This window comes from Sorex araneus, chromosome 2 (assembly GCF_027595985.1).
Source record: "Sorex araneus isolate mSorAra2 chromosome 2, mSorAra2.pri, whole genome shotgun sequence".
Classification (NCBI taxonomy): Eukaryota; Metazoa; Chordata; class Mammalia; order Eulipotyphla; family Soricidae; genus Sorex; species Sorex araneus.
This window is the reverse complement of record NC_073303.1, coordinates 50,344,836-50,359,947: the sequence shown is the minus strand read 5'-3', so window position 1 is coordinate 50,359,947 and position 15,112 is coordinate 50,344,836. Positions and strand designations below refer to the sequence as shown.

Here is a 15,112-nt window from a genome sequence, read left to right as displayed (position 1 = left end):
AACAGAATGAAGTCATTGACCATGTCCAAATATTAACCACCTCGCTCCATCCCATGTTTTCTCAGTAGCAGGGATGTCTGAAGTAACTATGGTCTCTGACAAGGGTGAGAATGTTACGTTGCAGCAGCATTGGAGTCTATAGACCTGTAAGATGATCCATAAGGATCCATAAACTAGTCCTTCCAGGTAGAGAGAAGAGAAATAAGTCTGTGGCGCACTGGGAGAAAAACACAGACCCAACTGTCGGAAGTTGCATTACTGTTAGTCTTCCCCATTCTAGAAAAGCATTTCCACGACTGGGTATGGGTATCATCATGAGGACCAACTAAGTATGAAACATGACAGGTGTCTAGGTAGTAAAAGTTCCAGTACAACTTTCCCTGTGATGAGTCACCCTTTGTTCCCTCTACTCACTCCCACAGTAAAGGTGCCTATCTTGGTAGCTTCTTTAGGTTCACTATACCAGACTTCGGTTCTCTCTCAGGGGTAATATTGGAGTGCCTCCATTACTAGGAATTATGCACGTATATCTACTAATGACTAGCTGGGGCCTGGAGAGAACTCAACAGGCTACATGGACATTTTGTATGCCAGAGGGCCCAGAACTGATCCTTGGCACTGCATAGTCCCCCCAGCAGCGAGAGGAGTGACTCCCAAGTTCAGAGGCAGAATAGCTCCAAACACTACTGGATGTGGCCCAGAAAACAACGATAATAACAGCCAACTAGCGCACAAGAGATGATTAGCCATCTCTTTTCAGGTAAGGAGAACACTAGCCAGGGGGTAAGAGTTTTCCAGCCCAGGGCTCCTGAGTTATAGCCAGAAGGGTTGTGGCTACCTCAGTGTTTCTCTTGCTCTTGTTACAAGGGGTTCTAACCCGTGGGCTGATCCAGCTATGTACGGGTTCCACTGGAAAACTTTACAGTACTATCTTTCTTACTCAGGACTATCTGGCTATGGGGGTGGCATTAAGCAACTTCTTATCTTCAGATAATTGCTTCATCCTCCCCCAAATAATCTGTTTCCCAAAAGTGCCACTGTGCTCAGCATTTCACCTCTCTTCCAATCAATCCAAAGATTCACAAGACAGGAGAAATGTCCATTTCCTGTCGCTTCTGCCCTTTCTTCCAACCCCAGGTCAGTAAAGTGAGTTGCTTGATTAAGTGTCAGTTTGCTTACATATCCCGTACATGACTTCAATTTCTGTAGTCTCATAATGTGGTAGCCAGGTTAACCCATATGCAGTGAAAAGCTTGCACAGTCCAGCAGCAGTGTTCACACAGATTAAGGCCTTCGGACACCAACTTAGGCCCAGTGACTTGCACTTGTTAATGATTTGCACTTGTTAACTAGTTGCTGGATCTGAGTTTTCCTGTCCACCACCAGAGGGTGCTAGCACGACAGGCCCTCCAGAGGCAATTTAGAGATTTAAGTATCTCACTGGCAGTGCTGTCTTCAGCTAGTTCACACAGCAGTGTTGTCCTGAAGTGCCAGACTTGTGAAGTAGCCACTAGAAAACATCAGAACATATCACAGTGTCATGAGTCACTGGAGCCGAGGCAGCATCCGGTGGCTTCTGGGAAAGGGATTCAGCTGAGAGTAGCAACATGTCATAGATTGCCTAGTCTCAAGCAAAGAATATCTCTCCCAAGGCTTTTTCCATAATCCATAGCCCCCTACATCCTTCCCTAGAACAGCTCATTGTATTGAAGCCATCACTCCAAACATAGTGAGTTCTAGTGAACCAGCCAGCTATTAGGTATGGTGGCTGGGCCTGAGCCTTTGTGTGAAGACTCTGTTGTCCATAGTCACCCCTGTGACTACTAGGCTACTATCTTCATGACCCACCTCTACCCGTAAGACTTCTACTCCACAAACTGAAGCTGTGGCCTTGCAGGGAGGGAGCTGTATCCACCTGCTGCTGCCTGCCAGGAAATGGTGGCCTGGGGCAGGGCATCGATAGACATAACAGATCTCAAATGAGGGGAGTTTCCAAGGAACAATGTGGGGCAGGAGGAAGGAGGTACGGAATAAATAATTCTCCTATATTCCCAGGACTAGTAGGTAGTTTTACAGACTAAAAAAGATAACACCCCATTCTCATGTGCTTCCCTACAATGCGGTATTCACCCTGGAAAACATACACAGGTGTAGCTGATGGTATGGCTATAAGACCTGGAAACATGAACACTGACACGATCTAGGGCTGATGGCTTAAAGATACACATGCCATGGATAAACTGGGAAATACCATCCACACAGGTCAGACTGATGGTCATATAACAAAGTTTATTAGGAAAGGCAATGGTTAAATACAGGCTGAGGGAGAATGCTAATGTGCACTAACGAGCAGGTAGTGAAGGGAGACAGGATATTTTTATGACTAGGAAGAAGCTGCTTGAGCACTGTCCTTGATACTCTAAGGCAGAGGTAAGGTTGAAGTATTGCTGACACCTAGAGATGTCTGTTTCCCACATCTCAAGCCATCAGCTGCTGGCAAATCAAGGCTCATTAATCTGTTATTCTTGGAAATTTCCCTGGCAACAGTCCAACAGCCTGGATCCCTGAGAAGTCAGGACCCAGGGCATTCCCTTGAGGCCCAGCGCCCTCTAGGAGTCAAGGTGTTGTGCCAGGGAGAACTCTAACACACAGGTGTGTCTAGATCACATGTGGTTGTCCTACTTATGGTCCCCAATATGCCACTGTGAAGAAGAAAGTGACTGCATCACTTCTCTGCCTCTGTGTACTAAAAGATGATCTTTCAGGCACAGTGCCCAAAGTCCCTTGTGGTATGGCCTGCCCCCTCCCTTGGCAACATTAATACCCCACACCGCTGCCCCGGTTCTCACCTCACCCTCCTAAGCACCTCCCAGTCACTCTGCTCCCTCCTCCCAAACCCATCTTTCCTGCTCCTGGTTGTCCTGGTTACATGGACAACTGCTGGCTCTCAGATGCGAGCTGCACAGGCCCCTGCTCACATCATCAGTTGGTGCAGCTTTACTGAGCCTACAAGCAGAAATACATCATCACTTACTACACCTGAAGATAAAAGCTGAAATTCCCTCAAAGCATCTGCTGAGGGGTGACAGTCTGAGGAAATGATGGAAACAAGAAGAACATCACAGTTGTCCCCAGGGAGGAAATAGCCTTTCACAGAGCTTGGGAAAAGCCACCTCAGACACTCACATGTTTATTTGCATGATCAACATCACATTTACAACATGCAACAAGCATCTGAGAACAACATCATTTTGTGTAAAAGCAAATCTTCTGGAGAGAGCCCAGCCCCCACCCACCTCAAGTCCAGCTTGCTCAAATGTCCACCATGTCCAGGAGTGCAGACAGATGGAGCTCCGACGCCACCTCCTCCTCCCTGGAACTGCAGATCATCTGTTCTAGGTGTGCCAGCCGGTCTGTCAGACAGGTTCCCGCTCCCTCTGACGGCCGTGGCCACTCCCTTGTCCTCTCATTCTGTTTAAATAAAAAGGGATGGGAAATAGTCTGGGTATAGCCATAACCCAAGGTATGTTCTTGGCAAAGCCACCAGGCCTGGCTCAGGTCGGAAGCTGGGCCTGGGGGACAGCTGGGTGCAGTAGTCTCCACCCCAGATTCAACAAATATCCATCTTCCTCCTTCCAGTTCACACAAGAACAGACAGCTTCTCCTTGAACATGCAATGTTCCGCTTTCTACTTATTCTGTCATGACAGTCTCCAGTATAGTCACTTCTGCAAAGTATCACCAGCAGGGACCAAAACTACTCTACCCGCCACCTGTACCCAAAATGATAAGCAGAGTTCCACCTTCACGTACACAGTTTGTTTCCTTTCATGCAGTATAACTGATGCTAGAGGAAGAATTACTTTCTGTGGTAATTTAGTTCCTTTCGAGAAGAAGTTTTTGTTGTTTTTGGACCACACCTGCTGTGCTCAGGGCTTACTCCCTGCTCTGTGCTCAGGGAATCACTTCTGACAGGGGTCTGGAGACCATATGGGGTGCTGGGAATCAAACCAGGGTTGGCTGAGTACAAGTCAAATGCCCTACCTGTTCTATCACTCTGCCCCCACGCCCCACCCCCGAGCAGAATTGTTAAGAACAATTTTGTCTTGTTTTTTGGCCACAACCAGCAGTGCTCAGGGGCCACACCCAGCTCAGTCACTCTTGGTGGTGCTGTTGGGACCCATATAAAGGGTCCCACATACAAAGCATGAGAACTAGTGTGCAGAGTAATCTCCCCAGCCTCAAGAACAAGTTAATTGGTTTTGTTTTTGTTGTGGCTATTCCTGGTTCTGAACTCAGTCCCTGGGAAAAGGCAAGCTGAATTATTGCTCAGGCCCCAAGAACAAAAAGTTTATAATTCTCCACCAAATGGAATGGAAACAGCATTTCATCTCAGATTGCCCCCTACCCCCCAGTGGAGGGTTCCAACAGCCAGTCCAGGAGCCCACTTTTCACATGTGCAGCATTGTAGATTTATGACTCAAAGGCTTTTATTCACATATCTATTTAAATTATAATGGGCTAGCTGCACCACAGATAGGAGTTGTGTCAGAGAACACCAAGAGTGGCAAGATCAGCAGGTACCCAGTCCAGGAAGTGCAACTTGGGGAGCCAGGCTTGAGCTGTAGCGGCCTTAGCCAACAGGACAATCTGAGCTGGCCCCTTGGCTAAGTGGCAGGGATGTTTACAGGAACTGCCATAGCAACATGAGCCTGAGCAAGTCCTGTAGCCAGAGTGCAGCCCAAAAACATCACCCACAGCGATGTGAATAGAACAGAGGAAGAGAGCAAACAAAAGCTGCTGTAAAAAATGTGGTGGTTAGGGCTGGAGTGATAGTACAGCAGGCAGGGAACTTTCCTTGCACATGACCAACCATGGTTTGATCTCTAACATCCTATACAGTCCCCTGAGCCCCACCAGGAGTGATCCCCCAAAAAAAAACACAAAACATTTCGGAATGGGGCTGGACCAAGAATACAGTGGGTATAGTTCTTTTTTTTTTTCTAATTCTTTTTATTTATTTATTTATTTTATTCTATGCTTTTTGTTTGTTTGTTTGTTTTTTTGCTTTTTGGGTCACACCCAGCGATGCTCAGGGGTTACTCCTGGCTTTGCACTCAGGAATTACTCCTGGCAGTGCTTGGGGGACCATATGGGATGCCGGGGATCGAACCCGGGTCGGCCGCGTGCAAGGCAAACGCCCTACCCGCTGTGCTATCGCTCCGGCCCCTATTCTATGCTTTTTAATTGAGACACCGTGAGAACAGTTACAGGGCTTTCAGGATCAAGTCTCAGTCATATGATGATCAAACACCCATCCCTTCACCAGTGCACATGATCTACCACCAAGAACCCCAGACACCCTCCCTCCCTCTCCCCCTCTGCCTGTGTGGCAGATGATGTTCAATTAACTCTCTCATTGCTTTGATAATTCAATTTTTGACCGAAAACTCACTATCATTATTTGGAGTTTTCCCCCCAACAGTCAGACCTGTCAGAATGGCATCCTTAGATCGTATGTTTTCTACTGTTGATAACAATGAGCATATGATGTTGCACGGTCGTGAAATTGGCCGCCCAGTTTTGGGATTCTGGTATTAAGACCAGAGGTATTTCTGCCAACAGCCACTGCATTCCAAGATTGGTTTGTGTGCCTCTGGGATCATGGCTGTTCAGGAGTGGGGGGGCTGTTCGTGGGGGCTGCTGGGGTCTCATTAGGGCAGGAAGCAGGGCCTGTTCTGCCCCCCCACACCATTGCAAGATTCTCAATGCGTCCCATCATTGCAAGCTCCTACCTCTCTGTCCTATTGGCACTAAATGGTGGTAGTCGCCATGCTGCCAAGAGGGGAAAAGGATGAGGACAAAAGCCCTTTCTCTCCCAGGGCTGCACAGGACCGTAGTTTAGTTTAAAGTCCACGAGTGGAGCTGTCAGCAACCTCTGGGTTTCTGTGCCTCTGGTATAATGGCCGCTCATGGGTGGCGGAGCTATTCCTGAGCGTTTTCTTTGTATATCAGGAAAGGTCGCATGGCCACTTAAGCAGCCGCACAGTCTGGAGACATGTCCCAGTCCCACAAACCGGAGCCGTGTTAGTAGAAGCTCAGTGTCACCAGGACTCCATCTGGAGAAGGCGGGGGACTCTGCACCTTCTCCGTCCGGCGCCCCGGTGTTGTTGGCCTGGTCCGAGGTCCGGAGCATTCTCCGGCTTACGGTGCTGCCAGCCCGGGTTCTTGCTGCTGACTGTTGCAGTGCCCCCATGCATTTTAGAGATGTCCCAGTCAGTGGGTATAGTTCTTGACTTGTATGCAGCCAACCGGAACTGATCTCCAAATCCCACAAGGACCTATCCCTGAGCCAGGAATAAGCCCTGAGCACTACCAGGTGTGGTCCCAAAACACACCAAGAAAAGCACTGGGAAGACGCTTACAGTGCAAGGGCACATGCCTGTCATGTGAGTGACTAGGTTCAATCCACCCAAGGCAGGATAACAAGCCTCTCAGAGGGCAGCTCTGGCTGTCAGCACTGCATTAAGCCCTGGCTGGCCACAGCCCACCCCCATCACCCACATCTTCTCCTCCAGGAAAGCTGGCTGGAGGTGAGGGTGGGCATGCTCAGGAGTGCATAGCATCTGTTCCACAATCTGTGTGGCACCACTGCTTCCTGACATCTTCCTGCCTGTTAGTGGCCTGCATTTCACTCAGTTCCTGAGCATGTGGCTGTCTGACAAGCAGAACTAGTTGGGTCTCCAAAACAATGACACTGAGAAAGTCTAACAGTGAATGATCTGTCATCAGAACGCCTATGAGAAGTTGAGATGCCCTATCTTGGACTTTCCATGAACACTAAAGCATGAACACTAAAGAACTGCTCTCACCTGATGGCTGGCAGCTGATGACACTCTTTTCATGGGCTCAATGGTCCGAGGCAGAGACACGAGAGTCTGAGGAAGGTAGAGCGGGAGGGAAGTGGAATCCGCAAAGGCTTGGTAGTCTTCAGACAGCCACTGCTGAAGCTGGTCTTCAAACCTGAAATAGTCAAAAGCAAAAATGTCACTACCAATTGGAATTCAATGTTTGGAAGCTCTGATAGAACTACATGTAAACATTGGGGCCACAGTGATAGTACAGTGGGTGGAGCATTTGCCTTGCATGCAGCTGACCTGGTTTGATCCCTGGCACTCCACATGGTCCCCCAAACCTGCCAGGAGTGATCCTTGAGCATATAGCCAAGATTAAGTCCTGAGAACTGCCAGGTGTGCCCCAAAAGCAACACCCCCACCCAAAACCAAGGAATTATACGTAACTTCAATTGGAAAGCAAACATACACACAGAAAATGTTTCATTTCCTTCCCTTACAAACCCATCGGTTTAAACTTGATAGAAAAGGTGGCATTTTTTCTGAAACAACTGCTTTTACCTGCTACTAAGCACAGTAATAATGAATTCTCTCGTTTGACTTATTTTGATCTTGTGTGTGTATAATTAATCATTATCTCATTACAAATCATCCAAATGTACCAATGCTGCTTAGAAGTTTAAAATTAATTCAACCCCACCAAGAGCGATCCCTGAGGACAGAGCCAGGAGAAACCCTTAGCCCCACAAACATGTGGCTGAAACAATCCCCCCTTCACACATACCAAAAAACAAACCAAAACAAAACAAAACAAAAACACCCAGCTGCTTACCTAGCTAGCAAAGAACTGCTGGGATGAACCCTGGGCACTCTAAGCACCATTTGAGAGGCACCTCCATGCCAAACACTCTTTAGTACTAATTAAGAGTGTCCAGAACCCAGGGCTGCTGAGATCTCCAAACCTGCTCAGATCGGGACTGGGCCTCTTCCGCCAAGATCCCCTGTTTTCCAGTAGCTAGGCGGTCACACCCAGAAATGCCCTCGCCCCCCTCCCCAACGCCGTGTAATCCCATCAACGGCCAACATCCAAAGACTATAAAACCAAGCTCTTATAGCCTAGTTCTCCCTCTCGGAGAACCTGGCAAGCTACCGAGAGTTTCCTGCCTGCATGGGAGAGCCTGGCAAGCTCCCTGTGGCGTATTCATATGCCAAAACTAGTAACAATGATGGGTCTCATTCCCCTGACCCTGAAAGCGCCTCCAATGCGTCACTGTTGGGAAGTACGAGTAAAGAGAGGGTTCTAAAATCTCAGGGCTAGGATGAATGGAGACGTTACTGAGACCGCTTGAGAAAATCACCGATCAATGTGGATGATGATGATGACGACGACGACGACGACGACGACGACGACGACGACGACTAATTAAAGAAATCCACTTAAGAATGGGTAATATGGGGCCAGAGCAACAGCACAGTGGGTAGGGCGTTTGCCTTGCACGCGGCCAACCTGGGTTCGATCCCCAGCATCCCATATGGTCTCCCAAGCACTGCCAGAAGTAATTCCTGAGTGCAGAGCCAGGAGTAACCCTTGAGCACTGATGGGTGTGACCCAAAAAGGCAAAAAAAAAAAAAAAAAGGATAATATAACTTAAAAATTTATACTAGCTACTTAAAAGAATGGACTTTCTCAGGCCAATGTAGGCAGACCCAGAGGAGCATTCTTATGTAAGAGCAGAGAAAGCAGAAATTAATTTAAAAAAAAAAATCATTCAAGAGTCTGGAGATAGTACTGTGGATAAGGTGCTTGCTTTGCACACAGTCAACCCAGGTTTGATTCTCAGCATCCCATATGGTCCCTTGAGCCCTGCCAGGAGTGATCCCTGAGTATAAAGCCAGGAATAAGTCCTGAGCACCACCAGGTGTGGCCCAAAAATGAACAAACAAAACAAATATACCAAAACCAATTCAAAATTATGTCCACCACAAAAGACATGCCAAGTAGTCTATCACACAAACAGGTCTGGCCAAGTACAGCAAATGGTCTGACCTAACTACTCCACTGTGCTCTCTCTGGCCCCGAAACAGTTCTTTCTCCCTCGCATCATTGATTTAGGGAGTGATAGCACACCAGGTAGGGCATTTGCCTTGCATACAGCCAACGCGGGTTCGATTCCTTCGTCCCTCTCGGAGAGCCTGGCAAGCTACTGAGAGTCCCACCCACACAGTATTCGACATGCCGAAAAAGTTTCGACATGCCCAAAACCGTAAGGAACAACAAGTGTTACAGTCGTGTTACAGGAGTGTTACACGAGTGTTACAATTACTCCAATAATGGGGACCTGGGAAACCAGGATAGTCAGCCTCTCTCCCAGCATCTCTTTATTGAGCTCCCACCAAACACAGCAATATTCTAGCCTGGCTGTGGGGAGACCTGTCTGAGGGCAGCAGCAGGCAGACATGCTGTGGGGAGGGCCAGAGAAATCCCCGAGAAGCACTTTTTAAATTCTGGTTGGAGCCACATTCACAGGGGGTGCTCAGGGGTTTGCACAGTCCAAGAAGCATTTGCATACAGACCACAGTGGTAACAAGTGGAGGCATAGGATGTGAGGGTCTCCAGGGACTCCCATGCAAAAGGAAGAACAAGTGCAAAGTCTTTGTTGCCCAGGAAAGGAAACGGAGATCAGATCACTCAGGAACCTCTGACCCTAGGTGAGGCAGAAGCCCACAGGAGCCTCCTCTGCACTCAGGACACCCAGGGCACCCTCATCCTGCACTCAAGATACCCAGGTGACCCCTCACCCTACACACAGGTCACCTAGGTGGCTGGAGTCATAGTGAGCACTTGCAGAGCACCGAGACCCCAGTGCTCACCATGTGTTTTCCCTTTGTAATGCTGAAGACTTTCAGTAAAAAAATAATCTCAAGTAAGAGAAGATTCCAGCTCCACCAGCCCAAGCCTGTACTTGGAATCTATGTCACTTCGCATGCCAGCACAAGGACCAGGAAGGCTCAGGACAGACACATGAGTGGCAGGGGCAGCCTTACCTTTGGCTCTCCTCCTTCTCCAGTAGCAGGCTGCTGGACAGACACTGGGCCAGCAGCTCCTGAGCAGATGCACCACGTACCAACTCCTCCACGCTGGGGACCCTCGCCTCTTGGTCGGACACCCCACTCCTCTTCCCTTTCCGGTGCACAGGAAGCAACGGAGTGGGAAAGCTATTTGCAGAAAGATGAACAGATGTGCTCCCAGGGCTGAAAGAAGAAGTGAGATGCTCAGTCAGAAAAGGGTGGGAACAAGTACCTCCAGCCCGTCTGGCAGTTAGCCTCCTGCACCAGTCCCTCCCAAGGGTTCATCTGGGTAGCTTCACAGCTCTTTCCCAATGCGGGCCGAAGTGGAACTTCCTTTAATACTGCCAGGGCCACATGTCTGAGTGAGGAGCAGGCCTAGTCCCAGGGCTGCTACTCTAAAAGCCTCATCTAACCTCCCCTGCTCGGCTCATTGGCTTAGTGATCCATACACTGGCTGCTTTGGACTTTTTCCGTGCTTCACCTACTCAACTTTACTTCATGCTTTGACCCTCCTTTATCATCCAAGATGTTCTCAACACAGTGTACACTTCCTCAACCTGGTAATATTCACAATGACCTTTTATCAAGATCAGCAGGAAGCAAATGTTTGAGGGCAGGAACTGTAGCTCAGCAGAGTACCTGCCTTGTTGTGTGAGGCCCTTGAGTTCAGTCCCTGGCACCACCAAAGGAAAAACAGACTTTACAGTTTGAAAACTGACACTTCTCTCTTCTCATCAGCCCAGTGCTCATTACTGAAGGTTGTGTTTATCCCTTTGGGGGTCCCGGAGAGCTTTGTGTCACTGACCAGGGCTTGCTGTGGTCAAGAAGGAGCATTTCTAGATGCAGCCAGCTGCGCTCTGACCACCAGCTGACCTCTAGTCAGCTCTAAGGACGGAACTATTGATGATACCCCTGGCTGGATCTCTGATGCCCATAGTTGTGCCCCCTGGTAAAGGGCAATCATTTATCAGTGATTATTCTAGTGGTGCTGGGATGTAAACCCAAGGCCTCACCTCAAACATGGCAAGGCAAATGCTCTAAAGCTGAGTCAAATCCCAGACCAGCAGAGGAATTATCTTATATCCAAGTTAGGTAAGAAATAATGAAGAATGGGTATAAGTTTGGAGGCAAATGATGTAGGGAGGGCAAGAATGGATGATTTAACAAAAGCAGTTCATGCCTACTGAAATAATCACTTACTTTCCTGCTATGGTGGCAAATTACACAAACAGCCTAATATTAAGAACCATCTGTTACCATCTATGCTGTAAAGTCCATTATATAATAACACATGTTCTAATGTCTTATTTAGTATCTTTTTGGGGAAAGTTTTTGGTGGCCACAACTGGTGGTACTCAGGGCTCACTCTCGGCCCTGTGCTCAGGGCTCTCTGCTGGTGGCTGGGGTACCACAGGTGGTACTAGGGTGAACCTGGGTCAGCCATGAGCAAGGGAAGTGCCCCACCAGCTGTCATATCAGTCCAGCCCTCATTTGCTATTTCTGAACGAGGTTCCTCTGTGAGTTGAGATGTCAGCTCCTTCTGTCTGTGCCTTTCCAATCATGTTAGGTTTCAGGGCTCAGTTCATCTGCTTATGAAACAAGAGGCTAGTCTTCTCAACTTGAGAACTTTCAATCAGGGACTGTCTATTCCTTGAGGGTTTTTCAGAACCTGGACCCAGAAAAATCCAAGTTTTTCCTAAAACCTGACCCAGTCTCCTTGCCCTCTGCTGCAGCTAGGGCATGTTTAAACACACACACTGGACATGGGTCTCACTGCCACAGCTGTGACATGCTGGATTCGACTCTCACTGTCATAGCTGGCGCACATTTATAGACACACACACTGGACCAGGTCTCACCACTCCTGTCGTAGCTGTAGCTCCTTCTGCGTCTGCATCCGGGCTTTTTCCCATGACAAAGGAATGTCATAGCCTTCCAAATCATTTTTAAAGAAATACACACAGATTTGACCATCTTCACTCAGAGCCTCTGAGAAAATATAAAGAAATAGGAATATTAGCGGGAGATTTCTGCCATCATCTGACCCCACAAGCTGTTCTGATCAAAGTCAGTCAGTTTATGGGCTAGAGAAACAGCTCAAAGGGCTGAGTGCAGGTTGTGTATGGGGAGCGGGGGGAGGATCTATCCGTCCTCACAACACCTGGTCTCCAAACTCCCAAGCAGGAACAGTTCCTGAGCACTGCCAGGTGCGGCCCCCAAACCAAGAATAAAAACTAAACCTCACAGTTCTATAGGCCCTGGGCATGCGCCCAGTTCTCTCATGGGTGTCAATGGTCCGCACAGGACCACAGCCCACAGCAAGGTTTGTCCTACTACTTGGAGTCAAACCAATCTGAAACTGCTTTGAAAAGCTCTGTAAGTGGAAGTGCCAAGATTGAAAAAAAATAAATAAATGATTTTTAAGAAGAGCCAAGGTGAGCGTGAGCTTCCTCTGTGTCTCTAAGTCCCTGAAGTCACTGGTCTGAAGAGGAGTTTGGGAGAACAGGAGTTTGGGAGAACAGTTTGGGAGCCGAGCGCACACGCGCGCGTGTATGTGAGAGAGAGAGACAGAGACAGAGACAGAGAGAAACAGAAGAGACTTTGTGTGAGAGACCAAATAATCATTTTCCTCTGCTATAACGACACTAGAAATCCCACAAGTAGTCACACAATACTGCACGCACAGTACCTGGTGTGACCGGAAGCCTGGGAGGTGTCCAGTCCCTCAGCTTGTGGTTGATGCACAAGGCGATGGCATCGTCCCAAGGGATCTCAGCCACTGAAGGCCCTGTGCCTTGGTCCGAGGAAGGGTTCCTGCTTCTCCAGCGGCAGTAGGTTCTATGGAGCAGGTTTTCCACCTGGCACTGGAGGACGGGCTGGGTGTGGTGAGAGCTGGGGATCTGGGCTGCATACTGGATGAGCATGGAGCAGACAGGGCGCCAGGGGGCTGGGGGGAAGCACCAGATCAGGCACCACCGAACATGGGCCGTGCACTTCCGTGAAGCACCCAATCCTGGCAAGCCAATCTGGCATGAACCTAGCACAGCTGCTGAGTTCTGAGTCACCTGGACACAGTTATAGGTTATAGGCCGCCTGTAGCTCTGAGCTTGAGCATGTCTGAATGCGAGCCTGGGCTGAGCACTCTGCTCACACTGGCTTCTTCAGGTATGAACTTTCTGCCCAACCGAAGACCCCAGGTATCAGAAAAGTTCTAAGGTTCTGTGGCAAAGTAAAACAGCCTGCCCAACCATGACACTCCCCATAGCGACCACAGCAAGGGAAAGGGCAGTGTCCTGTCCAGCCCAGGGGAAATGTCCCAATAGAGTCAGAGGTCTCACCCAGCCCAGCCTGGGCCCCTAAGAGCACTGGACTGAGTCAGCAATAGGTGACACTCAGAGGGGGTGACGCTCAGAGGGACTGATGCTGAGATGGGCTACAGAGCCCCCACCCAAATCAGGAAGGGCAGAAACCAAAGGCCTGGCAGTTTTGCTCCTCCAACAAGACTCTCTCCCACCCTCTGGGCCAAGAGATACCCCAGCTCAGTTAGAGGGGAATGGACAACAGTCTGCATGGTTGCTTGTCCCTGGTCTCACCATACAAGGCAGGTGCGGGAGACACCGGAGAAGAGGAATAGGTGCGGAGGCACAGGAGAGATAGAGGACATAGGAGCAGGTATGGGAAGCACGGGAGGGGACAGAAGACAGAGGAACAGGTGCAGGAGGCAAAGGAGGGACAGAGGAACAGGTGTGGAAGGCATGGGAGGGGACAGACAAACAGCTGGGGGAGGCACGGAAGGGGACAGAGAAGCAGGTGTGAGAGGTACAGGAGGGCAGAGGGCAGGAAAGTAGAAAGTGCAGGGTGTGGCAGTGCCCAACCATGAGAATGTACCTTCTGGAGGTGGAAGGTCTATCTGCGGGAGCTGGAAGCCCAGCACGGCCTGCTTCAGCCAGGCCAAGTGCTCCAGGCTATTCCAGTGCAGGTGAGGTAGCAGCTGGTTGCCACCTGTCCTGGCAAACTCAGTGACAGGCCAGGACAGGTCACACAGCTGCGCAGAGGACACCAGCGCAGCTAGGAAGTGTAGCACGCTGTTGAAGAGTTCGATGATGGCACCAGGCTCCTGTGAGGCCAGCCCGCCCAGCCGCCGTTCCCTCTGGTCGTGGAAGAAGCGACTGCTGAATTCTCGGGCAACCCCATCTTCCACGTACTGGACCAGAGTCTGGCAGCAAAGGTCCAGGGCTCGAGGGCAGTGTGAGAGCAGCCACCGCACAGCCTGCGACACCTGGGGAGCAGAGAGAGACATGGACACATGTGTGCCCATAGCCACAACCCCTGCTGGCACCCTAGATACCAACCATGGAACAGGATACTGAGTCCAGCCCTGCTCACCATCCTCTTCGGAAGCAGACCCTTTCTGCCCAGGACACAGCCTCGCGCTACACATGGCACAATCCTGTGTGGCAACCTGGTTCCTGGCACCTTTCTGCAAGACGGCCCTCTCCTTCTCTTCAAACCCAGGAGCCAGACCCACCGGGCCACGCTCTGCCGCCCACCTCCACAACCTGTAGGTCAGGTGAATTATGACTGGCTCTTGCTTAAATCTCTAAGAAATTCTGGAAATGTTTATGATGTTTATGAGGCTATTTTATTTATTGTGTCTATGAGCTAATTTTATTTTTTTAATCAAATTTTATCTTACTTTTATTTTTAGTTACCTGTCAAAACACAAACTGAGAAATCCAAGTTCTAATATGTACTAAAGTCAAGGGGAAAAAAAGAATGGGAAAAACTGGAATACCTGTTGGCCTTTAAAACTGTTGAACTCACTTATGAACTGTCTCCGAGTGCCATTGAAGCACGCCAATGGCCTTGATTCAGAGACTCACAAATGAATCTTGGAATGGATTAGCTCGCTAGAGATGCTTCCGGACCCCAATCATTTACAGTTTTAGTTTCCAGGAGCTCATAACCTCTCACAATATTCATAATAAGCAATAGAAAAATTATCTAACATATAATTTTTATTGTTAGAATAAAATTCTAACAATTCTGGGGCAGGCAGGCTTGAGTGATGGTGGGAAAATTCAAAAGAACAGTGGTGAGAAGGTGTAATGGTGATGGATTGGTGTTGAAATATTGAATGTAATCAATTAATGTGAACAATCTTATGAAAATAAAAATTTTTTTAAATTA

At 49.0% G+C, this 15,112-nt stretch overlaps 1 protein-coding gene across 1 annotated transcript in view; it reads right to left on the bottom strand.

Annotated features, from left to right (window-relative positions):
- Nucleotides 1-2,269: 2,269 nt before the first annotated feature.
- The window catches only part of MCM3AP (minichromosome maintenance complex component 3 associated protein), a 47,419-nt gene continuing 34,576 nt past the window's right edge, over nucleotides 2,270-15,112 (bottom strand). The window contains exons 23-28 of the mRNA XM_004602468.2: nucleotides 13,811-14,201; nucleotides 12,612-12,869; nucleotides 11,782-11,911; nucleotides 9,899-10,105; nucleotides 6,872-7,022; nucleotides 2,270-3,471 (exon numbers count right to left, since the gene is read on the bottom strand). Of these exons, the coding sequence (XP_004602525.1) occupies nucleotides 3,313-3,471; nucleotides 6,872-7,022; nucleotides 9,899-10,105; nucleotides 11,782-11,911; nucleotides 12,612-12,869; nucleotides 13,811-14,201 (1,296 nt within the window). The 3' untranslated portion in view covers nucleotides 2,270-3,312. The remainder of the gene's footprint in view (nucleotides 3,472-6,871; nucleotides 7,023-9,898; nucleotides 10,106-11,781; nucleotides 11,912-12,611; nucleotides 12,870-13,810; nucleotides 14,202-15,112) is intronic.